We start from the raw sequence: 26,868 nt of genomic DNA, 5'->3' as shown, positions 1-26,868 counted from the left end.
GCTAATTTTGAAACAACCATTCTGATTGGCTCAGGGTCTGCCCTATTAAGACTGAGACATGCATGCAACAATGATTTTGATTGGCCAGTGACAATCAGTTGCAAGTTGCAATTGATTGCAACTTTCTTGCAACACCCCATAGTCTAGTCTGATAAGAAAGCAGAGTACCACAACAGTAAAACTTTGATCGAAATCGGGTAAAAAAATGAGAAAATTATGGCATTATAAAGTTTCGCTGAGTTTTCAGGAAACAGTTCATGAACGGTAATATGAGTTTGTTATTTTGATTATGCAAAATAATGGCAAGGAAAGTATTTCATCCCATCACAATCAGCCATATAAGCCTTACATTAATTTTGAAATTTCCACTTTTTCATTCAAATTTGTTTTGAGTTGAAAAAAAAATGAGAAAATGAGAAAATGAGAAAAAAATGAGAAAATGAGAAAATTTCCAGTTTTTCATTCAAATTTTCTTTGAGTTGAAAAAAAAATGAGAAAAATATGGCATTATAAAGTTTCGCTGAGTTTTCAGGAAACAGTTCATGAACGGTAATATGAGTTTGTTATTTTGATTATGCAAAATAATGGCAAGGAAAGTATTTCATCCCATCACAATCAGCCATATAAGCTTACATTAATTTTGAAATTTCCACTTTTTCATTCAAATTTGTTTTGAGTTGATTTGATTTGATTTATTCTCTGTATGCCATTTTTTTTTCTTCAAATACACCAACTTCCTGCAGTTTCATTAACTAAATATAATGCCCCAGGCTCAAATCCTGCGGATATCTATAACTGATCACTGTATAAATTGAAATTATTCAATCAGGAATATAACATCATGCTTCAGACTTCAAATACAGAAACATTAGTGACTTTTCTTCATATCTTTTTTTTTTTTTTGTACACGATCAATGGAAAATTGTGAGGTTATGACATGTTAGCTCACTCATTTGCATATTCATATCCACTGTACAAGAACTCTTTTGCAGAAATTGGCAAATTTCACAATCATATAGCTTTCTTATTTTTCAAAGGGGAGGGCTAGTAATGATCGGTGGGAATCATTGGAATGCTGGGGGATAAATCATTGTTCCAACCCTTGTGGGATTCATTTAAGGTCGAGTACATATTGTGTGAAAATTATTTGCTTCAGAATGGTCTCATACTCAAGAAATGTGCAGTTTAATGTTCTAGGTTAGCATGCCTGTGACAGTGACGGGGCATTAAACTGCACATTACTTGATTACTTGACAAATGATTTTCACACAGCAATTTATAGATATAATGCACTCTTAAATGAATCCACAAGAATAATGGAACAATCATCCTCAGCATTCCCACTGATTCCCATTGCACTGATCAGTTACTAGCCATCCCCTTTAATTCGATTTCAGTCAATATTTTTTACCCTTTAACTCGTATAAGATTTTACTCATTTTTATCAGAACTTATATTTTGACTGGATTTTCCCTTTATTCTCTATTGTATTTTCAAATAAGAGCTACGACACCCAGCCCAACCAACATGAACTGCCGTGAGCAGCAGCAGCAGCAGCAGCAGCAAAAAAGGAATATAAACAATAAATCAACAACAAAAACAACAAACGAACGAAACAAAATCCTACAGACCTGTAAGGCGTTGTAATCATACTTAACCTATCATAAAGCCCATAAGGGGGGGGGGGGGCACATTGTGCCCTACCAGATTTTCATTCGCCACTCCTTAGCCCTTAATCCAATTTTAACCAAATTTGGTGACTTATCCTAAGAATCTTATTCCAAACATTTTGATATATAATTTAGCTATATTTGATAATGCTGGTTGCCATGGCAATCATAAGCTGATAACCATGTCAGTCAGATTTTGCGTATTTTTCTGTTCCAATTCCAATTAACAATAATGTATGAAATGGGCGTTTCTTGACTGAAATTTACTGAAGAACCAAAATGTGAAGTAGGCCCTAATTATGCCCTGAAATGTATTTCCTATTATTTCCTTTGTTTTTCTTTGACAATGGCATAAAACAATAGACATAATAGAGATAGTTGAACAGTATTTTCCAAAGATTGCCATTTTTGTGTCATTTCGATTCTCTCACCCAAAATATACCTCTAATATCATTTGTTTATCACATTATCAATCTGCAAACTTAAACTTCCAATATTATGGAAATAATGAATTATGATAACTATACATGTATATCTATCCCAAACAACACAGGTCTCATAATGTATTTCTTTATTTTGTTATGAATAGCGCCCTATGTGGTGACCTTGAGAAATTTCAACCATAACAAGTAATGAGCTTTGACTTGCACATACAGTGGGAAATATGAAAAATATCGGTCTATGATAAGACTATTACTGCGGATAAAGAACTTATACAGAAAAATCATGTTTTAGCATATTTCCTATGTATTTCTTTATACTCTGGTAAATAGCGCCCTCTATGGATGACCTTTAAAAATAAGTATGCGATCATGTAGAGTATTCATGAGTTGCTCTACCCATGTGCCAAATAATTATGACGATGAAACATCAAATGATAACAAAGTTATATAGGGGTGCACACTGTCCCCCCCCCCCCCCCTTGCATGGGCCTAATCAAGGGTCAAAATAGCTTGGGCTTTATAGAGTTAAAACAACTCGCTGATTTGATTTGAAATGGTTTCTGTATTCTTTTTTTTTTCATACAAGAATATACAGGAAGCCCATCGGGCAAAGCGATTGAGTAAAATTTTAGCAGTGAAATCTGAGTGGAAACAAGTAATATTGACTCAAATGCTTGAACACTATTTTCTGAGTGTACAAAATTACTGTGCCCTAGAAAGTACAAGTTGCTGTATTTTACACATCAATGAAGCAACAAAAAAAAAAAAAGAAAGAAAGATCGCGAATAAGGTACCTGCTGTCTGCACAACAATATAGATTATTGTCAAAATGCTTTTTTTGCCAATGATTTTTTTTTTCAAGTACAGCTAGGCATTTTTTTTTCTAAAGTCACAGTGGATTCGAGACGAATCCCACGTCATTATGAGAAAGATAGGCCTATCCTTACGTCATTGCTGTCATAATGGCGGTAATAATAATTATTATCGAAGACTTCGCAAGTGGTTTAATGGGAAACTTGTTCAGTTGAAGACATCATCACTTTTGTCAATTGAATAGGTGTTTCCGATTGATTTGATCACCGACTGATTTTGTGGACCCCCCCCCCATAAAAAAAAAAAAAAAACAACTTTGAAATTCCATTTATAGGCCTATTGATTTGGCAACAACAATTAACAACAACAACAACAACAACAAACACTTCCCGCTATCATACACTCTGCTTTTTTTTTTTTTTTGTACATGAACACTATGGAAAAGTCCATTAGACCTACATAATATGCAGTCATGATACATCATCTTGCACAATTTTTATTCAGGGTCATCGTTTCACGCTGTGCATAATCAACTGATAATGTTAATTTGGAAATCATGGCGTTTATTATCACGGACCTACAATAATAGTATAAATAATATTTATAGGACTACAGGATATTCATGACTTAAAACATTTATTAGGAAGAGGCAGAATTATGAATGGAAAAAATCCCCGGTAGACATTTATCTATGCACTTAGGAAAAAAAGTAACAAATTGCTAAATGCAACATTTCACTCTTTGAAGCTTTAAACAGTTTAAAATCTTACACCAGGCCCTCAAAGATGTCGGATTTGCCATTCCATTTTAGTTAAAAGAAACGAAATGATCGTATACATCCAACATTGTAAGTAAGCCTAGATATCATATCAACAAAATGTTTGAGGGGTGACAATTACAAACAAACAAACAAACACAAAAACAAACAAACAAACAAGCAAACAAACAAATCATAGCATATTTTCAGAACCTCACGGATATAATGCCCTGATGGAGTGATAACCATTATAATTCTTTATGATTAACACCGAATTATTTAAGGCCTATAACTCATTTGTCGACCCGAGGTCCATTGCGAAATTATAGCGCTCACGTGATTTTAGTGTTTTCGCAATGTTTACATCTATTTTTATAACTGAAAGCTCCACTAAACCTGTACTAGTATAGACGGTGTGCGACATCACAGACTGTCGTGGCGGAAATGCTAGCCTATAGTTTATGATTCCTCGACCTATAAACTCTGGATCCCGAATGCTGCGATGGATAACTGCATCACCATACAGGCCCGTAACTAGGATTTTATGGAGTGTTCAGAATTTGAAAAGTGGAACTTTTTTTTTTTTATTTTTTTTTTTAGCTAAAGTTTATGTTCGACGATGACGATGAGGCGCATCGTTTGACAAGCAAAAAAAAAATGGTTCTTCTTTTCATTTCTTATAGTTTTTATTTTTTCTTTCTGCTGGCCAACGGGGAAGGGGGGGGGATTCTGCAACTCATTCTCTTTTTATTTCTTTGCTGCTGTCAAAGGGGGGGGGGGGGGAGTCCCGCGGAACCCTATGAACACCCCTCCCCCTCCCCCCCCCCCCCCCCCCCAATAATTACGGGCCTATATTATCACATATACCCTCTGATACAGAAGTGTATCCAGGATTTTTTTCTGGGGGGTCGTAATCAAAATTTTTGTACCTTCACCTTTGCAAGGGAGCGGAGTGACCGAGCGGTGGGGGGGGGGGGGGGGGGGGAGAGGGTGTGGGAGGTGGTGTCTCCCCTCCCACGGTACAGAGTTTTTGAATTTTATATCTAAAGGCAGCCGGTGTCACAGGCGATCCGTTCCGGCCAGTCGATTAGTTCCGCCGGAACTTATCGGCGGACTTTGGCCAGTATATCAGATCCCCCAGATCCAATCGGCGGGATTTTTGCCTCACCGCCGATAAGATCCCCCACCGCCGATTCGATCCGGGTCTCTTCCGTATACAATGTATACAAAGTGGTAATGGGGAAACACCCCTTCAGTAAAATGTACTCTTCCAGTCTCCCTCTACAGCCAATGAATTTCTCGAAATCTCTCTGACCAGCCAACCGAACAAAGTTGCCAATTTGAAACCCGGACTACAAAGCGATTCCTTTTTTTCCCCCTCCCTTATCTCTTTCGTCGTCATGGTGGCCATGGTACAGTCACAGAACTCTGCTCTGCAGAGTTCTGCACGATGTGACGTTGGTCATGCCAACCTCTCTCTGATTTGAATAATTTTGAACAGAATAACCAAATGAGTTACTGTAATTGGGATGTTCGGCATGCTTCATGTTAACTACTGTAATACAAGGAGCTTCATATTAAACATAATATGAGCTCAAATAGTCCACCTTCATTTTAATGTCTATTTTCAGGGCACAGAGTCTAATCATTTTAGTGCGATATAACGACCAATATAATCGCCAACGTCACACATGCATCTTCGTTTGGTTCATTATTTTTTCAGTTGTAACAACTAAAGATGACGGGATGAATTTTGTTTTAGTGTGTTCAGTTGTCTTTATCTTGTGTCCGTGTGTATGTGCATATGAATGTGTGTGTGTGTGTTTTCTCTTTTGGGGAGGCGGTCTATCAATACACAGAGATTACTTCAAACAGGCAATGTATTCTAAAGAGATACAGTATAGTTTTGGTTGAGATGGGCGATTGAAAATTTAACGTTTTGCAAGATAATTAGAAAGCACATTTGAAATAGAGAGCATACGATTCTAAGAGAAATTGAAAGTACATTATACAAAATCGGTTTGGACTGAAAAAAAAAATGCATGTGTAGTGGGCAGATAAGGTGGGTCCATCCTTTAATTAGGGTCTCTTTGTCTATACAGTACGTATAAAAAAAAAAACACGCAACAAGATTTGATTTCAAATTTGTGAAGATTGTGTTAACTTTATACACCAAAGTGAGTAGCAACATCTTAAAACCATATAATATCCTCTTCAAAATGATATTTATGCATACACGGTCATGGATGGCTAAGTAATCATTCTTTTTAGACAATGGGTAAATTGGACTTGGGACCAAGTTTAGACACTGCAAGAATCAATGCACCTTATCAGAAATTAACTTAACAAATGGAATAATGAAATTAATAATCACAACTTACCACTGTTTTTTTTTTCGGATATCTCTTTTTAACATTACATCCCATGCCCCTGAACACGGCCACCATTCCTTCCCACACAGAGATTAGCTCTTTTCTACATCTCTCACGCACAGCTCTGCGAATCATTGTGGCTTGATGGCGTAGAGCTTCAAATTCATCAGTGATTCTTTGTCTCAGAGTTGCAATGTCAGGTTGAGGAATAATGAACACTTTGCTCTTGAGATAACCCCAAAGAAAAAAAAATCGCAAGAAGTTAGATCCACAGATTCTGGTGGCCAATCCACATCATGATACAAGGCAATCACCCGATTTCCAAATACCTCAGCCAATCTGTTTCTTACTGCAACTAGTCGATGGGCTGGTGCCGCGCCATCCTGTGCCCACCATAGGCGTCTGAACACACCACTTTGTTGCACAGGAAAATTTTCCATTAATTCAGGAATCACATGTTCATTTAAAATTTGTAAGCATCCATTTTCGTTGCGGTTGTTTTCAAAGAAGAAGAGCCGTAGGTATGTCTCACCAGTCTTAACATTAAAAAGAAAAAGGTGAATTGAAAAGGATTTATGCTGGTCTCACTAACTGAAACTTGGTCCCAAGTCCAATTTGACCCATTGTCCAAAAAGAATGATTACTCAGCCATCCATGACCGTGTAAGAATAAATAAGATGTTCAGTTCAAATTTCATATTTGCATTTTCTCAATGATGAGATTACAAAATTATTGACAATAAAACAAGAATACCAAATATATACAATCACGTCTTTTGATTGAAGAAGAAAAAAAAACAACATTCTTGACACACACGTGACACAAATGTACATGGTCATATCATAATATGAAGATGTCACAAATAAGTATCAGAAATATGACATATCATATACGGAGAACGGATATGTTTGTCTTGACCAACTAAGATTATATCAGTACAAAAATTGATAAAGAATAAAGTAATGAACCACATAGATATCGCACAAACCAGAATGTATACGGATCTCGCGGTGTTTGAAAAGGAATGCTATGTATTAAAAAATGTATCGGTACCATTAAATAACTTTAATATCTTGAGGCTGCGGACAAGGACAAAAGACTGGGAGTATAAAAAAAAAGTTGCTAAACACTTGGAAGTGTGTATGCACTAAGTAATAACTGTTTTAATTGCGTTTGAAGGTGAATAAAGACAAAGAAGAAGTAATATCTTGAGGGATGTCATTCCAATATCTGGGTCCAGTAAATATAATTGTTTTCTTTGCAAAAATAGTGCGATTACGGGGAAGGTGATAGGCGTCACTCTGGCAAGTGGGATAACAGTGGATAGAGCGATTCCTTTTGAACATGTGGATAAAAACAGATGGTAATTCGTTAGTTGTTAGTTTATACATGAAAATTCCGAGATTGTAATAAAATAGGTCTGGTATTTTAGAATTCTGTTTTGATTAAAAAACAGTTGGTATGAGCAAAATATCCGGCGTGGTTTATGATTCTTATTGCACGCTTTTGAATACGGAGAAGGGAATCTAATAATGAGTGAATTGCATTTCCCCACACCATTGGAAATGGAAAAATTGGATGTCATTGGAAAGAGGAGATATATGGCTTTAGATGTTGCTACTTACTTTGGAGTAAAGTAAACACCATCTTCACAAATTCGAAATTAAATCTTGTTGCTTTTTATACGCACTGTAGGTACATATATCTCAGCAATTTGAAGCTAATTTGTGTAAAATGAACTCTGAATTCTAAAAGAATTGAATGCTGTTTAGTATTGCAGGTTTCTCATTATTTGTTTGTTCTGAACACCAACTTATAGTCAATACTGTACCATCCGTTCAATCTTGAATGTTTCCCTTTTCATGATAGGGACTGCGGCCCGAAAAAATATCTTCTGTTAAAAGGGGATGGCTAGGAATTGATCAGTGGGAATCAGTGGGAATGCTGGGGGATGACATTGTTCCAATCCTTGGGGGATACATGTAAGAGTACATTTTTTTTGTTCTGTAAAAATTATTTGCTTCATAATGGTCTCATATTCAAGTAATGTGCAGTTTAATGTTTCCGGGTTAGCATGCCTGTACAGTGACGGGGAATTAAACACATTACTTGAATATGAGGCCGTTCTGAAGCAAATAATTTTCATACAACAATAGATATATTAATGTACTCTTTAATGAATCCCACTAGAATTGGAACAATCATCCCCGAGCATTCCCACTGATTCCCATTGATCAGTTACTAGCCCTCCCCTTGAAAGAAATTAGAGTGCATGCAAAATATGGGGTATCACAAACTCACGTAATTTTCTGACTTCTAGTGATACCCTAACTTGAACTACTTGAATATCCAAACAGTGCACCTATATGTCCGAAATCTGGTGTTCCACAAAAAAAAGTTACATTTTCTCTTCGTAAACATTAAGTTTCATTTATAACAATAATTTTCTTATCAGAACAAAGCTCACCGAAAAAAAAAAAAAACATGTTAATCCTTGCTGTACCCTACCAGCAAAACCTCCCTCTCTCCTCCTTCCCACTTCAAGCAGTCTCTTAATGTAGGACCTATAACTATAGTATTATCATGCTCTCTCGTTGAACTGTTCTTTGAAGTTTTGTCTATAAATACAAGCTAATCGCACACTGTCTGTGCAACGGCTCCAGATGATCGACTCGTACGTATTTGTGCATGCTATTTAGCTAATACACTTTGTAAATTGTATAAGCCCTACAGTGATTCATTTCTTCGCGCCACTTGTACGAGGCTATAATATGATTCTTTTAAAGGCAAATTATCAGAACGTAAAAACAGGTTTGTCCTTGATATCATTTTAAAAATGAAGAAATAGCTTTCTTAGATTTTTGGCTTTGGTATAGGCATCCACAATAAACAGATATTATTTTGTTTTTAATGAGGCCTACTCGCACAACCCGGATAGGATCGGCGGTTGCGGAACGTTTCTGCGTACTGCCTATTGTGCGGTATATTCGTTCCGCGGAACTAATCGACTGGATTCAGCCGGTATATCGGTTCCCCCGGAACCCGGAACGGATCGACTGTGACACCGGTCGTCGCAGGCGATTCGCAGCTCAGTAGAAAAGCACGACAAGCTGCTCCTCCCGTTATTGTACCCCGTACGTACCGAATGCCGAACACGACGCTACGCAGCGCACCAGCGAAAACCTGATGGGGCACGAGCGCCGTGCGAGCTGTCCACTGTAATTTCAACATGGACGCCCGAATACCTACCGAATGGGGCCGAATGGGTGCATGCACAAAACCGCACAACAGCCATGCGCATGAAAATCTCTCCCGGTCCGCGACACAGCAAGTAGTGAGAGCTGTCGGGTGTACGTACGTACGTATCTGGCTCCAGTCTCTGTTTATATGCGCTATGGTGCCAATTTCAGCAATCTAGGCAATAATATTTAAAAATGTCTGAAAATGTTATATAACAATATCATAAATTATTCATATATTACGTTGTTTAATATTTATGCTTTGATGAAGAAATATTAAAACTCTAAGCTTCATGTATAGCAAGTTGCAATGCATATGGCCATATGGCAGGTTGTTATGATCTCATCGTGCAATGTTGTCTGCTGCGTCAGCTGCATGTGTTATACGTACAGCTTACAGTACGTTGGGCCGGATCGTAACATAACAAAGTTGATAGAAAGTCGTCGGTACCGGTATGTCAGTATCAATATTGTGTGTGGTATGCGAGTACTGTTTGCAATAAAAAGTGCTGTTCTGTTTCGGCTTAGCCTTGGCTTTGGTTTAGTAATGAAACCTCACATAATGGAGATCAAACAGCCGTCCAACTCGAGGCAACGTATCTACTTGTTTGACGCTATCGACGAGTGGAGAACGCAGAGAGACGTGTTCTTAGCTGGAGGACAAGTAAGAGACCAGAGGGGGAGGCTTCAGCGTCAGCGTGCCGATGAAAATTTTGCTTTCCACTTGCTGGAGTTGCATGAACAGTTTTGCAGGAATTTTTATTTAGAATGTGCAAATTCGTGTTACGACATGCACGGTGGAATTGTGTTGCCACGGCTTACGCCAATCAAGCAACCCCAGCTGGCCAAGTCAACAACTTCAAGGAATCCAGATCCAGATGATGTGTAAGTAGAAGTCTACAAATGAATCAGTGATTGAAGTGGAATGACTTTTTCTAATCTAGTATCAGTAACTTTAGGGCATTTGCGTTTGATCGAGAAGTAGGCCTATTTTTCTATGTATAATTCCGCGTTCTCATTTATGTCAAATTATGATAATGCCGTAATTGAAATGACATTTGCTGGGTCAGTTTAATGTCATTAGTCCCATTAAATGAGAAGTTTTTCATATCAATCATGTTATGCAAATTCCCCAAGAATATGATTTAGGATTTGCAAATAAATTTTAAAAAAATGAATAGATCTATCGCAAGCTCCATCATACATGTAGTCTAACCCAATAGATCTGGTAGAACTCTAACGTTTAAACAGGGGAACTAAAGGTTCAAAGATGATAGATCTAACAATAATAGATTCTAGTTTAGGCCCTACTTCGACTTGAAGGTATGTCGGTTGGTGCACGGCCCCCTTCTATCACGGCCACAGTTACACTGTGCAGTGCAACTCTGGCCGTTGGCCCTGCACGGGCACAGTCGCTTCCCCGTCCTGAATTTACACACGCCAGGGCAAGTATGGTTGGACCTACTACTAATCGACCGCCTAATGTTTATCTGCTTGATAAGAATATTTAACACTGAAATTCACGTAAAAAAAACTTGACCTACGTGATTGAGAAAATCCAGCTCTATCAAATGCCGTTGTTCCGTTTTCGATTCGAAGTTTCAATGCAAAAATATCGCCGACGAACTTAATTGCGTGGCCTCGTTTCAGCTCCCCGCGGTAAATCGCGTTAATAGAATCGACCGCTGTTTTTGCATTGACAATGCACGCAAACCGAGTTGTATTGAACACCGTGTTGTACGAAGTTTTTTAGAAGCCTTTTAGAAACTTCCATAGACATTACATTGTGCTGTCATTACGATTCGGTGAAAATATTCATTCGAAATTTTGTCCTTGATTAAAACCATTAATGAACAATGAATTATCGCGTTTTCCCACACCATCCTCATCTACATTCAAAGCCAATCCATTTTTATGTGCTTTGCGCGCAGAGAAGTGCGTACTAAGTGTTCAGTGCGCGAATTATACGCGGTCGGTTTCAATAAGGGTGGTCGATATGTAGTACTAGTAGGGCTACACAAGACACAGGGTCTCCGACCCAATCGTCCGCGTTCAGAATGGACAACTCAGCGGTAATATCCGCTACCCATGACGATGTGTCATCGTCGCGTCCATGATGGCCACCCTACCTATATATAATCTGATCTGACGATTACAGTGTAGTTAACGACTGACGACGATCGACGGTGCGATGAAGAGAAGGCGTACACTGTAGTCGTACAAGTATAGGCAGCTAGCTACAGCTCATGCGAACATTGCATCACACAGTACACATACAGTATACCATACATTCAATTCACATTACACAAAACGTACTCCCCGCGCTCAGATCAATCAAGCGAGCAAACGAGATACTATAGCGCGATACATTGCTTTAGGGATGTCTTGCGCACACACACATTTCGCTTCGTAGCAACTTCGGAAGCGAGTTTACGTGCTGCCGCCCGCGGCTGAAATATGTCCATGTATCCTCGCGACTGGGTGTCTTTAAAAATGGAGCCATTTGGTGCATACAAATGTGACTTTTTCGGCACGGCAGTGCGGCTTAGAAATAAAGTATGGCATAAACTAAAGTTACGAAATTTACGAGGTTTTTGACAAATTAATTGCTGGAACACCACCTGGTCACTTTTTTTTTTTCCTGTTGTATATAGGGTAAAAAGCCCTCAAAAAAAAACAAAAATGTATTTTACAAAAAGTGGACCTTTTTGATGTGTGTGTGTTTTTTTTTTTTTTTTTGGGGGGGGGGTCGTACAACCCTCCTGATTCCCCCCCCCCCCTTGCATACACCCACACCCATGTGATATAATATTGTAAATACAATCATGTATATTTATTATAAATGCCCATTACAGGACACGCCATTTGCAGGTTTGTTTTGTTTTGTTTTCCAAAGAATAGTTTACACATCTTGGTATTAAGGCTACTCACATTGATATTCCTTGAAAAACAACATCCACCACCGTGCACCACCACCTTGGATACTGATGAATAATAAAATCAAACCAACAACAACAGTCAACACGTGGTGGTGGTGGGAGAAAAAATGGGCCCAATCGTCCGCGAAATTGTGCACAACCTACCAGGCAGGGTCAAGATCTGGGAACTATCTCCCGCGCCTTGCAACCTGTATCACCAAAGCAGCTGTATACAGTCACTGTAGCTCTGCAAATAGTGGCCTGCTGCGGCGAGGGTGACAAAACGCAACGACAATGCCTCCCAAGAAGAAAAAGCAACAATATAATGGATTCTATATGTATATGCTGGAAATGCAAGCCAAGATGAAGAAGGAAGGGCAGAAGATAAGCATGGCCAATATGGTACCGATTGCACATCCAAAGTGGAAAGTAAGTAAACAAAATGATGAGCATGCCACCATAATATGAGCACGTCGTCATCTCTCTGCCCCCAGCTCAGTCCCATACGTTCAAATTTTTTTTTTTTTATTGTGACCTGTGGTTGGACGTAGGTACATGTAGGCCCTTTTGGCTTTATAGGCTGTATCTAAATCTAATTTATAACTGTTAGAAGTAGAAAACTGAAATTGCTTGTTCACATGCTTTGGTGGGTCCTGACATATTTTTGAAGATCCAAAGGTTGCTCTAAATCGGAATAACATAATTGTATAAAATTGATATTCAATGAATGTGATTAAGCAATGCCAATAGTGACTGGCAATGAGGTACTGCTGTGCAAACTGTGTAAGCCGTTTTATAGGCCTAACGTTACTGTTTATTCATTTGAAAGGCAGTCATTTGTGAGAGTCACTTTAACCAAATTTCTGCAAGTAGACTAGATCAGTGTTGCCCATTCTTCATTTTTCTCAGGAATATGTTTCAATATGAAACATACATTGTACATGTACGTGACCACTTGTTATTCTTACTTTGCTCGAGTTCAAGACAAATAAATAGGGCCTACTGAAAAAAAAAAGAAGTGATGCTGATTGCTGGACTTTCTGATGACCATTTGATTGCGCTGTACTGTATCATGAAATTTTATATGCCCATGACAAGTTCACTCCAATGTACCACTACAGGTGCCCACTCACACTTTTCTCTATCTCTCTCCTTTCTACCAATCTACAATATCTTCCTGTCTGTCTGTCTGTCTGTCTGACTGTTTGTCCGTCTGTCTATCTGTATATCTATCCATTCATTCATCCATAATTCTGAATAATGCTACAACAACTACGAAAGGCTCTTACTGAAGATGAAAGAGAAGATTACAACAAGCTGGCTAAGCAGAAGAAGAAAGAAGACAAGGAGCATCTAGGATATGAAGGCAAGATGGACTGCACCGGTCAGCTGATCACGGTAAGATGTGGTCAAGGCTCAGTTTCATGCTACATTCCACGTTGGCTTAATAATGAATTTCTTGAGTAAAATCCTGGAGACAGTGGTGGAGGCTGCCTTTATCGATACCAGACCCGCAATTTTATTGATGTTATAGAAGTGTACCAAATTTTGTAGAGTTTCACAGCTTCTAAGAAATCAGTGGTTTTGATAACAAGCTTACATTGTGTAAATTCAAACTTGATGAAATTATATTGTCAGGGTCTCAGAATCTTCCTTCTGCAGCCCAATTCTATTTTTTCCCCTTTCTTTTTGATTTGCAGTCAGAATTGAAGTGATATTTGAGTATCTGAATATACACGTACATTATGTAAGAACGACCCAAGTCCATGGAAGGCCATTTCGAGTAAACTTCAAAAAACTTCATATCTTTTTTATGCCTCTGCCACGAAGTGGTGCCGGAGGCATTATGTTTTCGGGTTGTCCGTCCGTCCGTCCGTCCGTCCGTCCTTCCGTCCGTCCGTAATGAATTTTGTGGACAAGGTAACTATCAAAACCTGTTGAGGTATCCTAATGAAACTTGGCATGTATGTGTATTAGGGGGTGAAGTTGTGCCTATCAACTTTTGGGTGCACATGCTCAAGGTCAAAGGTCAAAAGGTCAAGGTCAAATACATAAAATTTCACTTTTTCCACCACATCTACTGAATGCCTGAAGATATTTTCTTGAAACTTAGTGTATACATGTATTACCCAATTAAGATTCTCTGGTGAAAGTTTGGGTCATGAGGTCAAAGGTCAAAGGTCAAAAGGTCAGGGTCAAATACATGAAATTTCACTATTTTCGCCATATCTATTGAATGCCTGAAGATATTTTCTTGAAACTTAGTGTATACATGTATTACCCAATTAAGATTCTCTGGTGAAAGTTTGGGTCATGAGGTCAAAGGTCAAAGGTCAAAAGGTCAAGTAAAAATATCAAAACTTCTTTTTTTTCTCCGTGCCTTGGAAAATTGTTCAAGGTATCTTCATGGAACATAGTGTATACATGTACTGACTGGAAGTGATTATCTAGAGAATGTAGGGTTCATGGGGTCAAAGGTCAGGGGTCAAAGGTCAAGTGCAACACTTCAAAATTTTACTATTTCCCTCATATTTATGCAATGCCAGCAGGGTTATTATTTTTTTACACTTGGTGTATGCATGTGTAACCTAATAGAAATTCTCTGGAAAGTTTTTTTTTTTTTCTTCTTTTTTTGCCTCAAAGGTCAAAAGGTCAAAGATCAAGTGAAAGTGCTGAACTAACTTTTTCCTCCGTATCTCTCGAAGTGGCTCAAGTTATCTTGAAACTTAGTACATATCGTCGGTTGAGAATGATAAGGGCGTTAAGTTGTCACAAAACCCATAGTGTTCAAGATAACTTAACACCCTTCTCATTCTCAACAGACGATATTATGCATGTTCTACCTGAAAGTGATTATCTTATGAATTTTAGGGTCAAGGGCCAGATGAAAATGGTAACAATTTACTATTCAATTCAGAAATTGCACTTTTTCTCCACACCTGTACCTTGAAAATTACTCAATGCCTAAATGTATGAATGGGTCAAAGTCAAGTTAAAGTCCTTAAATCCCTAGATACATGCTCTCCTATTCATCCAATTAAACCTAGGTCAAGGAAGGTGAACATTCAAGACATTTGTGACAAACTTGTCATTTCAATATTTTGCCAATTTTGTGAAAATGTAATCACACATTGTCCACATGTACTATCTAGACCTATTGGGAAAATCATGCATTATGGCGGAGGCATACCAGTCGCCAAAGCGACATTTCTAGTTTATTTTTCCAATACCGGTAATATTCTGTTTAACTGTGATGGGAAGGCAACATTGTATACAAATTAGAACATATATCATTATGGCAATTAACATCTATATTATATTGTGGAGAGGCCATTTTGTGTGATGGACTTGGGTCGTTCTTTGAATCATATCGTCTGTTGAGAATGAGAAGGGCGTTAAGTTGTCTTGAACACTATGGGTTTAGTGGCTACCAGTGGCGTATCTGGGGGGGGGGGGGGCAAGGGGGGCACGTGCCCCGGGCGCCACTCCTTGGGGGGGCAAAAAAAAAAACGAGAAAAAAAAAAACGAAGAAGAAGAAGAAGGGAAAAAAAAAGAACTCGCCTGGAAGGGGGGGGGGGAGGGAGAATGGTGGTGGTGGGGGGGGGGGGCAGAAAACCAAATCAAACAGGATAAAAACAAAACATGATGATGATGCGGACAAAATGACAATGTTTATTGTGTTCACACAAAAATTCCATGTTCTGTGAGCTGAAATACAAAAATTTTCGGCTCGCTTGCTGCGCTCGCTCGCCAAAATTTAAATAAAAAAGAAGGTAAGAACAAAACGTGATGATGACAAAATGGCAGTGTCTATTGTGTTCACACATGTCATTTTATATCTAGCAAGCAAAATGTTTCACGGAGCAGCGGCTGCAATTTCTTTCGTTTTGAAGCTATCGCCAATAAAATTGGATCAAAAGAAGGCGCCAACAGGGGGGGCGCAAAAAACCCCAAATCAAACAAGATAATAACAAAACGTAATGATGACGCGGAAATATACAAATTTCGGCTCACTCGCTCGAACTAATTTAGAGTATTATTTTCAAGTCCTCAGTTTGTTGGTATAAATCGTTATCTATAAGGCCGTCACTATATCTTGATTAGAATTGTAAGATTTAATAAGCAAAAAATGACAAGAGTTTCATGATTTGTTAGCTGAAATACAAAAATTTTCGGCTCGCTCGCTACGCTCGCTCGCCAAAATTTGTATAAAAAAAAGAGAAGAAGATAAGAACAAAACGTGACGATGACGCGGACAAAATAATAATGTCTATTGTTTTCACTCATGTCATTTTATATTTAGCAGGAAAAATGTTACACGGAGCAGCGACTGCAATTTCATTCGTTCTGAAGCTATCGCCGATTGGATCAAAAGAGGACGCCAACGGTTTCGAACAACGGGGGAGGGGGCGCAAAAAAAAATCAAAAAAGATAAGAAAAAAAACGTAATGATGACGCAGAAATATGCAAATTTCGGCTCACTCGCTCGTACTAATTTAGAGTATTTTTCAAGTGCTCAGTTTGTTGGTATAAATCGTTATCTATAAGGTCGTCACTATATTGTGAGATTTAATAAGCAAAAAATTACAAGAATTCCATGTTTTGTAAGCTGAAATACAAAAATTTTCGGCTCGCTCGCTGCGCTCGCTCGCCAAAATTTATATATAAAAAAGATAAGAACAATACGTGATGATGACGAGGACATATTATACAAATTTCAGCTCACTCGCGCGCACTAATTTAGAGTATTTTTTAAAGTCCTCAGTTTTTTGGTATAAGTCGTTATCTATAAGGCCGTCACTATATCTTGATTAGAATTGTAAGATTTGGTAAGCAAAAAATGACAAGAATTCCATATTTGTAAGCTGAAATACAAAAATTTTCGGCTCGCTCGCTGCGCTCGCTCACCAAAATTTATCAAAATTCATTACATTTAAATCACCCTCAAAAAGATCCCTTTTAAGTGCTTGAAAAAGCATCATGTGAACTTAAAGTCCCTACCGGGATGGGGATGGGGTTGAACACTTTTTCAGAAATTTGGGGCGCAATTTTCGTGCTTGCCCCGGGCGCCGTTTTCCCCAGATACGCCACTTAATGCCCTTATCATTCTGAACCGACGATATACAGGATAGAATGTAGAAATGACCCAAGTCCTGGACTTGGGTCATTCTTACATTCACATAAGATTTCACTCATGAATTTCAGGCACTTCCGGGCGCAATTGGGATTTATCATTAATACAAAAGATGAGTCCATGCATAAGCGACAATTTCCCATGTCAAACTGAATTTGGCCAAAAATTGGACTTGGGTCGTTCTTATATTCAGCTCTTCATTTGTTTGAAATCTCTGTTGTGTATGGTAAATATTAAAACTTTTTTTATGGATGAACAGGAGCAAAATCATGACAAGAGGAAAGTCTTTTGCAAACTCAAACTCTTGGACTGATAGAATAACTGACAGATTTATAGGAAATACCGGTAATATTAAGGGCTCTCGACAGAGATGATGTTTAGGCTTCCACAATGAAGCACAAAATTGTCAACTGGACAGGTCTGCCTTTGTAATGAATGCCCTCCTTTCAAAGTAGACATGTTGCTGGAACCATCAGGGAGAGGAATTTTGTTGAATTCTATCAAGTTTGTACATTCTGGTATCATAGATACATTGTAAGTGAGTAGTGACACACACAATTTGCAGATAGGTGTACTGTGAAAATATTCCCCAAGGGTTTTATTTACACCAATTTCGATTTACTGTGGAGCCGTGAATTTAAGAACATGGGAAAATATTGCAACCATATTGATCGCATTAGATATATGGAGCGATTGGACAGGCAACAGTGCATAATAGCCTCAGTGTCAGATCGCAAAAACAAAGTTTCAAGAGAATGCATTTGTGATAATATCTTGTGCAAGAAAATCTTGGCTTTAATTACGGTAGATCAGTGCTACATTGTACTTTCTTCAGTTTTGTCATTTGATTTCTCATTCCGCTGTAACGAAGCATTACCCATATGATTCTGCCTACTCAGAATCGCTTCTCTGTGAGTGAATACTTGGACAAAAGGCGTAGAACAGAAGTCTTGGCTATGCTCAGTACATGGCCAGCAGGGAGTGGTAAGTAAATGTGTTGTATGTGTGTGGGTGGGGGGGGGGGGGGGGGGGGGGGAGGATCAGCAACCCCTAAGTCTGTAAGCTGGCCAGCCCATGGCTGTGGTGTGGGAGTGGAGTATTAAATACATGAACAGGACAACATGTTGAATCATATAGATGTTTTGCACATTATATGCAATGTGATACTATCTGTTTGAAGTACACAAGTGTACAACCGCATTGTTCTATCACATAAATTTCTACCTGAACCAATATGTGCTTAAATGGCAACAAAGAACAAAAAGGTGTCAATGTTACGTATGTATGTGCTATAATTTGTAACTCATTTTTGTAACTTTTTGTCATATTTTTTTGTGTGTGATTTGTCCACTGTCAAAACCGTCATTTAATGGAGATATATTGCCTTTGTCAAAGAAATAATTTTGTCTTTAATAGCATGTTCTAAATTTTTATAAGTATTATCAATTATGTGCATTAATTCGTTCATCTACAGTTTGTATGTTTGCAGTGAACTGAACTTTCCAGAGATTTTTCAGATCTTTCAGATTGGGTGAGAACTTTGTTTACAAAATTTGTAACATTGAGCCTTTTTTTTTTTTGTACAATATACATGTACTATTAAACTGTAATTATACCTCAACAGTGTAAACAGCATCTACAACATATTTATAGAAGTATGGCAACCACAACTTCCAATTTGCAATAGGCATGTGCTACATTTATATCCATATCTATACGCTGGTACTAAAAAAAACCAAAAAAAAAAAAAAAAACCAAAAAAAAAAAAAGACCACCAACAACAACAACGACTGAAAACCTCCTCTGCTGGCTGCCTATTGTCACCGTTAATTGTTCCATTCTTGCCCAAAAGATATCATCTTTCAGCCGTTTTACATGGTCGGCGTCAAGACGCTGTGCAAGCTCTCCGATGACACGTACCTTCCCTGTGAGCTGGCCTGTGTGGAGTATACCTTGAGTGCTGGTGTAACCAAGCGGTTCCATTGCTTCCCAGATCCTGGACCTTTACCCCTCGGCTCTCGTTTTGCCTGCAAGGAAGGTAAGCTCCTGGCTGCTAGCTCTTGTCAATACAGTGTACTTTCTATGACGACCAGAGTTTAAACAAAACTATTCTTACCATTCCAGGCACCAAGAAGTAAAGATTCAGGTACCGAAGTTATCATCTATATCTCTTCACATACTCCACTGTTCGACTGTAACAAAATATTAATCCCGATGAAATCCCATTTTCTGTGCTCATTTTTCCACTAAATTCATTTCTGGTCAGTTTTCTTCTGTTTGCATTTGTTGCATACTCAAAAAGCAGCATCACTTCATTGATCCCTCGCATTTATCCCCAAGTTGAATTATTCTTCGCGTTTATGCCAGGTTTAAGTGTGTGCGTGTGTGTCACACACAAATATACTGCTATAGCTTTTGACCATCCGAGCATTGAGAGTTTAGGGTTTCAAAGACCAACACTGAACTAGGACTTTCTATAAACTCAGTCGGTAGAGCACTGGGCTAGCAATCTGGAGGTCTTGGGTACGGATCCCGATGGAATCCCATTTGCTCTGCTCATTTTTCCACAAAAATTTTTGATGTAACGGAAGAAAAATCCAGGTCCCAAGGGCTTGGGTATAATGGGAGGCACGTGTCCAGTATGTAGGCCCTCATGACATTGACATTGTTAGCGGCATTTGTGAGTGAAGCGAGTCAAACAGAAAAAGCCAATAGAGCCTTTTGAGGTTGGTATGGCAACATTTCTAGCATTTTGGGGTTTTTTTTTTGCTCACTGAGTGGAAGTTATTATCACTACCAGAAACTGGTAGCAAAATTCTGTGATTCTACAAGGTAATTTAATTCATTAATTCAGCAGGTAGACTTAATTGAGAATAAACTTTTGATTGGTTTGATATTTGGAGCACTCGGCAAGATTTTCATGTTTCTTGACTCGAACATTTGTGTATAAAGGCATAGGGAAATTCATTTGAGTACTAGTTCTAGAAAATAGGTATATAACACAAATGTCCAGAATTAAAAACACAACAACAACAAACAAACAAGCAAACAAAACTTTTGTATTTATTTTTCTTTATTTGTGTGTGTGTGTTTGTGTTCACAGGAGAAGAACGGCACAAGATTCCATCAGAGGGATTTCCCGAGTACAATTCGGAGTACAAGCAAATCTGGAGAGACCTGTGTGCTTTCGTCAACCCAAACAGAGCAGCCGCGATGCCCCCTCTCTTCTGCGAGGTAAATTCTAACCTCTTTTCAGAAGTCTTGGCTAAAGAGAAAATAAAGAGAAATCAGATAATTGTTTGAAAATCTGAAGTTACAAGTTGAAGTTGATTTATTTCTTATCCGACAAAATGATTAGGGATACAATGAAATAGATTTGACAAATTTCCTTTTTCGATTGCAAATTTTAATATCCTGGGAATGTTTTTGAAGTCAAGTATTGCGAGTTTTATGAAGTATGTTACAATTTTGCTTGCTTCGATCGGACCTATTCAGTTTAAATGTCACATGTCCAGTGCACTTGGTGGCAACAAAACATTAAAGCTAATTTACAGAATTAGAGAAAATAATTTTGCCTATTTTTTTTTTTTTGCTGCATTCTCATATTTTCTGTATTTTTCTCTCTTTTTTGGGGGTCAGTTTTTTATTTTCGTGTTTTGCTTATAGATATACGTAGTTGGATGTGTAATTCATTCCTGTAAAGCCCAGAGTCTGGAGAATCCGACAATGCCAAGTCAGGATAGTAATGTCCTGTAACTCCAGCATGTTGTCATGGCAACAGGTCATGGTCACATTAGGTTAAGAGAACTGTTAGTGAAAGTCTGTTCAGTATTGCAGTTATTGTGGCTCCTCTGTATAATGCATGCTGTAATCTGCCCTTCTCCCCTTTGCCACTGCTGTCTTGCCTTTGCTGTACAGCTGAGACGCAGAGAGGAAGTGGAGTTCACACTAGAGTGGCTGGCTCGAAATGCAGGTAGTTTGTCATATAATATTTCTAGATGAGTTAGTAGTAGCATACAGAGTCACAATTTACCCACAAACCTTTCTCTTTTGTTAATTTGTTTCTATTTTTCTAGTTTGGTAGATTACTTGTGGGCTGTACATAGTCATTATTACTTTTTTTTTGTGGTGTTTTCCCCCTTTTTGATTATGTACTAGCAGTTTTCCAGGAATGGTTGTCATTTTCTATTTTTACAATTGAGTATCTGAATATAAGACCGATCCAAGTCCATGGAAGACCATTTCGAGTAAACTTAAAAAAAAACTTCATATCTTTTTTATTTGTCCAATAATATGTGACCCTGCACCTCAAAACAAACAAAAAGTCGCCAGACATGAATTTTTAGTTAAGACCATATTCTGAAAGAGCGGACTTTAAGCTTTAAAATGATGTATAACTCAAATCAAATGGACTCTCCTAACCTATCTAAATATTGGAAAGAAAGCACAAACTCAGGAAAAGTGTGAACTGAGAAAAGAGGCTCTGAAGTACAATGTCTATTCAAGCGCTTAATCTTTACCAAACCGTGCTGGCTGTGCGATGAATGGGATAAAAACAGGAAGTAAACCACCAGAGTAACAACAATGAAGGGATTATCAGATTAAACTGAAATTAAGCATGCCTTATTAACACATTCTGTCCATAATTGATAAAAACTTTCAAAGCAGTAGCACTATCCTTTCAAAAGTTATTAGAGTTGAAAGTGACGAGTGTGGACAAGGTTTTTCAGAAATGAAAAAGGGATTCTAAAGACACACCTAATCACACTATTCTACCAAAAATGTTTGAGATAAACTGCTAAAAAACACACTTTCCTGCCCGTTTTATGATACCAAATTTTAGCATAATGTAAAAGGAGACCCGCTCTTTCAGAAAATATGAAAAAGTCCAGTTCGGCTAGGTTGACCCATTTCACTTATTTTCAGTCCTCACGCAAAATCAGTGTGTGCGACTTTATGTTCGTTTTGAGGTGCCAGTCACATATTCTATTTAACTGTGATGGGAAGGCAACATTGTACAATGTATATACCAATTAGAACATATATTATTATGACAATTAGCATTTCCATTAATTGTGGAGAGGCCATTTTGTGTGATGGACTTTGGTCGTTCTTTGAATCATGATATTCTGCTATAGAGATGAGAGAGGGCGCTATAATATGAATGTAAGAATTACCCAAGTCCTTCATTCTTACATTCTTATAAGATCTAACTCATTCATTTCAGGCACTTCCGGGGGTAATTAGGATTTATCATTTATACACAAGATGAGTCCATGCATAAGCTACAATTTCCCATGTCAAACTGAATTTGGCCAAAAATTGGACTTCGGTCGTTCTTATATTCAGGTCTTCAATTCATAATCACCAGGCTGTGATGATAAATAACCGTAATTTCTCAGCTAACTGTTTTAGCAATGAAGTGATTTTAGCTGAAACTTATGTGCATTTATGCATAGAAAACCCTTGGTCCTTGAAGGCGGGGGGGGGGGGGGGGGGGGGGGAGGGGAGCTGATTGGCTGGCTCTCTTAGTCCCACTGGGAGTTTTCTGCTGCCAAGCAAAGGTTGATAAATCTTGTATTATATCTTCTTCTTTTTTGTATGTACACCCGTAATGTTTCCCCACATGATGCAATATGGTCATAGATCAGGCATTGCAGTCTGGGTGTCGTGCTGAAAACCTGCCAATACTATGTTGATAGTGATTATCTCATTTCTGGATCCAGGCATGTCCCACAACCTGAGCAAGGTCTACGAGATGGAAGTGCTCATTCTGGAGCTCTTCAAGCATGCAGATGAGATTGTTCCCTCCAAGAGTCAGGTGGCTGCCCTCTTGGCTTCCTGTGCCTGGGATTACATCTGGAATACAAGGTTTGTACACCTGGCCACCTGCTGTACAAAAAAAGACAAACTAAACTAAACTAAACTAAACTAAACTGAACTAAACTAAACTAAATTAAACTAAATAAAACTAAACTTAACTAAACTGAACTAAACTAAATTAAACTAGACTAAGCTAAATGAAACTAAACTTAACTAAACTAATTAGAATTAAACTAGACTAAACTAAACTAAACTTGAACTAAACAAAAGTAAACTATTATAAAAGTAAAGTAAATTAAAGTAAAGTAAACTAAACTAACTGTAACTATACTGACTAACTACAGTAACCAACAAACAAAACAAAACAAAACAAAACACAAAGCACAGAAAACAACCAAAAACAATAAGAACAACAAACACCCAAATTCTTTCAAATGATGTGTTGAAAACATTTCACCTAGTATGGATGTGCAATTAAAAGTCTACTCTAAATACGCTGAAATAACTGTGACCCCTAGGCCTTGCCACTCAAAATATCAGCCAGTTTTTGTCGAGCCCACCAGAGGTGAGGGGAGACTAAGGGATTGCCTGTGGCGTCCATCCGTCCGTCGTCTGTCTGTAACGCTGTAAAAACTTGAATAACTCTGTACTCTGGGTTTCAATTTGAATCAAACTTGGAGGGAAGAGTGGTCATGCAAAGTTTTACCTTTTACCAAGTATGAAGGTCACCTCAAGGTTAAAGGTCACAGACAGGGGTCAATGAACTTTTAGGGCCCAATGTTAAGTTTTTAGGGCGCGTTTCAATTATGGGCCATAACTTTTGATCTGTAAGTGTATTTGTGACCAAACTTGGATGGTAGATGTACCTTGGTGAGTTGATGGTCACCACAAGGTCAAAGGTCACAGGCAGGGGTCAATGAACTTTTAGGGCCCAATGTACTGTGCATTTAATTATGACTCCTAACTTTTGATCCGTAGGTCCATTTGTGAACAAAATCAAAAAAAAAGGTGTTGTACATTTGTGGGCGAGACACATCACGGCACTTGCCTTGTTTATGTGTTTGACAACTTCTCCAGGATACCTCCCTACTCTTTGCATGTTTGTTCTGTAAAGGGTTTCCAAGAAATGAAATGGAGCCTCTGAGACAGACCTAATCACACTTCTCCAAAATGCTCTAGAAAAACTGAAAAAAACCCACAACTTTCTATTCATTTCATGATCACATACCTAAGCATTATCGTGAAGAAAGATTGCACTTTCAGAAAACACACTAAAAACTAAAAATTGACAAGTTACAGGCCTACCTATTTCACCCATCTTGAGTCCTCGTGTCAAATCTTGACATGGCATTTTTTCTTTGTTCTGTGATGCATGGTCACAGTGTGCATTACCTGTGTAATTGTTTGTTCTTACTTCATTGCAGATGTGCCTTTCATGAGGAGAATGAAGTCACACTAGAGAACTGTGCCCTGGGTACTTGCAACAAGTACTGGTGAGTTTCCCTCCGAAAAAGAGCTCATTTAACTCTTCGTGTGCCACGCTCACATGCCTGACTCAGTCGACGGCATGCCAAGTTGGCATTTTCTGCCCAAACTGATTGATAAACATCCAAATGCCTCAGAACAATAGAGGCGTTTGTCATGATTCCATTTCTGTAACATGCAGCTTGCCTCTTACGTTGTGATTGATTATTAAGCCGTGTTTCCGACTTGATTTGCGTTTCTGCCACTCCTGTTTGTACAAAAATTATGCCTCTACAATGATATATCTATTGGTCAATTGAAAGAAAAACAGTCGTAGATTTGTCATACAATTTACATCAAAGCAAAGCTTGGCATTTTCTCTGCAACTTTTCTCATTACATGTCCAAGGTAACAAAAATCTATAAAAGTTACATACGTGTAGATTAGAAAAGCAGAATGTTTTTCCAAAGCATAACTATGTTGGCGTTTCAGAATAATGTGGCACACAGGGGGTTTACACAATGGCACATTAAGAGTTAAAGACCCAGTAGCATGGATGGAGGTGATAGCCTGATGGAATCAATCTGCCCTCTGGGGTGTGTCAAGTACTTGTGGGGTAAAGGGTCAAATTGTACCTCATTCCACGGCAACAGCTAGAAGTCATGAAAACCATCAGCTGTCCATTGCAGTGGCTGAGGCAATTAACCCGTTCCTTACGGGAACCTGGTATACCAGGTTCCCAAAATGAAGACAAGAGTTCCTGCTTTCATGGCCTAAATTCATGTTTCTTAGTGTTAAAATGCTAAGAAAAGTGGGTTTGATAAAAAGATCAGATTTTATGCTATCAGCATATTTGTTCTCCTTCTGCTTGAAAGATCCGTATTTCACTGTATTATTTACCTTTTTCCTGATTTATCTTTCGCTTGTTCTGCTCTAAACCTGTACGAACATGTACATAGCGATCAAGGCTGAGATCAGTTAGATTTCTGCGTTCGCTGACCCCAGTCACCCTGGTCAGGTGCCTGGTTTTGTGTAGAACAAAAGATTCTGTGAGCTCATCAGCGCTCGCTCTATTCATACCACGCACCTGATTGATATCTCCATTGTTCACTGGCACATGTAGTTGACCGTGGGGAGGGGGATACGATGTACCGCTCGACTGCCTTCACACAGGTGGATTTCCAACCTGTCTGCCTCTCTGTCGACGGGCAAAAAGAATCTCGTTTGGGGGCATTGCACTCAGAGGATTGGGGAAGGAAGCGGTTAAAAGTACTGATTTTTTTAGTGCTTTAGTAGCACCCATGATAAAAAATAAATGAATAAAAAATCATTGGCATACATGCTCGGGTTGAACATGAACCAATGACCTCCTGATTGCTAGATAGGCGTCATAACCTCTAGACTACCAAGCTTCCGCCTGATAGCCAGTGATGTTTCTGATCCTTTAAAGTAGTGGGTGATACATATTTGTTCAAATTATGATTCTTGCATCAAGTTTTTCTTATTGCAATCTGAGTATGTATGCCCATGATTTCTTATCATGGCTACTACTGGGACAATGAATTACCATGTTTATCTATGTCTCTTTCAGGACACTCCGGCTTTTTCCTCACTCAGAGAACGTGAAAGTCTTCTACACAATAACTTTTGTCCAATGGAGGACAAGAATTTGACTAAACCACTAAATTAAAGTGTAATATTGCCCATGGGAGACAAATTTGATGGCCACCATATGCAAAGACTTAGCAAATAATTTTTGTCTTTCCTTGGGAAGTTTTTTGTGGCTGCTTCCAATCAAGTGGCAGCTATTACATAAGATTGTGTGATGGTAGCTCTGTAGTAAAGGTGTAGTACACCTCTCTGCATATCCACTTCCAGTCATGGGCACTAGCCTGTATGTTTGTTCTGCATTGGCCAATTCCCAGCTACTGTCTGAGTGATGCGGTGTGCCCGCGCTTCGACGTCGAGCTCACGCCCAGCCACATTCCGGAGGCAGAGAACGCGGCTGCCATCGTCTACCCCGCCGAGGTGAAGGAGGTCACCCTCCCCAACAGGACCCGAACGCCACCCAGGGAGCAGGGGAGGTATCCTGGCAGCAGGGTCTCACCACCAAGAAGAACAGATGGCCCCAAGAGGATGGGTCAACCTCCTGGTGTCAACGCAGGAGGAGAGGTTAGATCATTAGCAGTAGCGGCATTCTCAATGTAGAATGGAACCATAGATTAACACATTCCT

General features: G+C 38.7%; 1 protein-coding gene across 2 annotated transcripts in view; it reads left to right on the top strand.

The window, feature by feature from the left end:
- The first annotated feature begins 12,474 nt into the window (after nucleotides 1-12,474).
- The window catches only part of LOC140229460 (protein maelstrom homolog), a 28,613-nt gene continuing 14,219 nt past the window's right edge, over nucleotides 12,475-26,868 (top strand). For both annotated transcript variants that reach the window (XM_072309713.1, XM_072309712.1), the window contains exons 1-9: nucleotides 12,475-12,641; nucleotides 13,494-13,610; nucleotides 18,246-18,330; nucleotides 19,199-19,384; nucleotides 20,450-20,580; nucleotides 21,265-21,319; nucleotides 23,073-23,217; nucleotides 24,594-24,662; nucleotides 26,559-26,805. In XM_072309713.1, coding sequence (XP_072165814.1) covers nucleotides 12,507-12,641; nucleotides 13,494-13,610; nucleotides 18,246-18,330; nucleotides 19,199-19,384; nucleotides 20,450-20,580; nucleotides 21,265-21,319; nucleotides 23,073-23,217; nucleotides 24,594-24,662; nucleotides 26,559-26,805 — 1,170 coding nt within the window. In that variant the 5' untranslated portion in view covers nucleotides 12,475-12,506. The remainder of the gene's footprint in view (nucleotides 12,642-13,493; nucleotides 13,611-18,245; nucleotides 18,331-19,198; nucleotides 19,385-20,449; nucleotides 20,581-21,264; nucleotides 21,320-23,072; nucleotides 23,218-24,593; nucleotides 24,663-26,558; nucleotides 26,806-26,868) is intronic.

Source organism: Diadema setosum, chromosome 6 (genome assembly GCF_964275005.1).
Source record: "Diadema setosum chromosome 6, eeDiaSeto1, whole genome shotgun sequence".
Classification (NCBI taxonomy): domain Eukaryota; kingdom Metazoa; phylum Echinodermata; class Echinoidea; order Diadematoida; family Diadematidae; genus Diadema; species Diadema setosum.
Note: the sequence above shows the minus strand (reverse complement) of the source record. Positions and strands in the feature narration are given on the sequence as shown.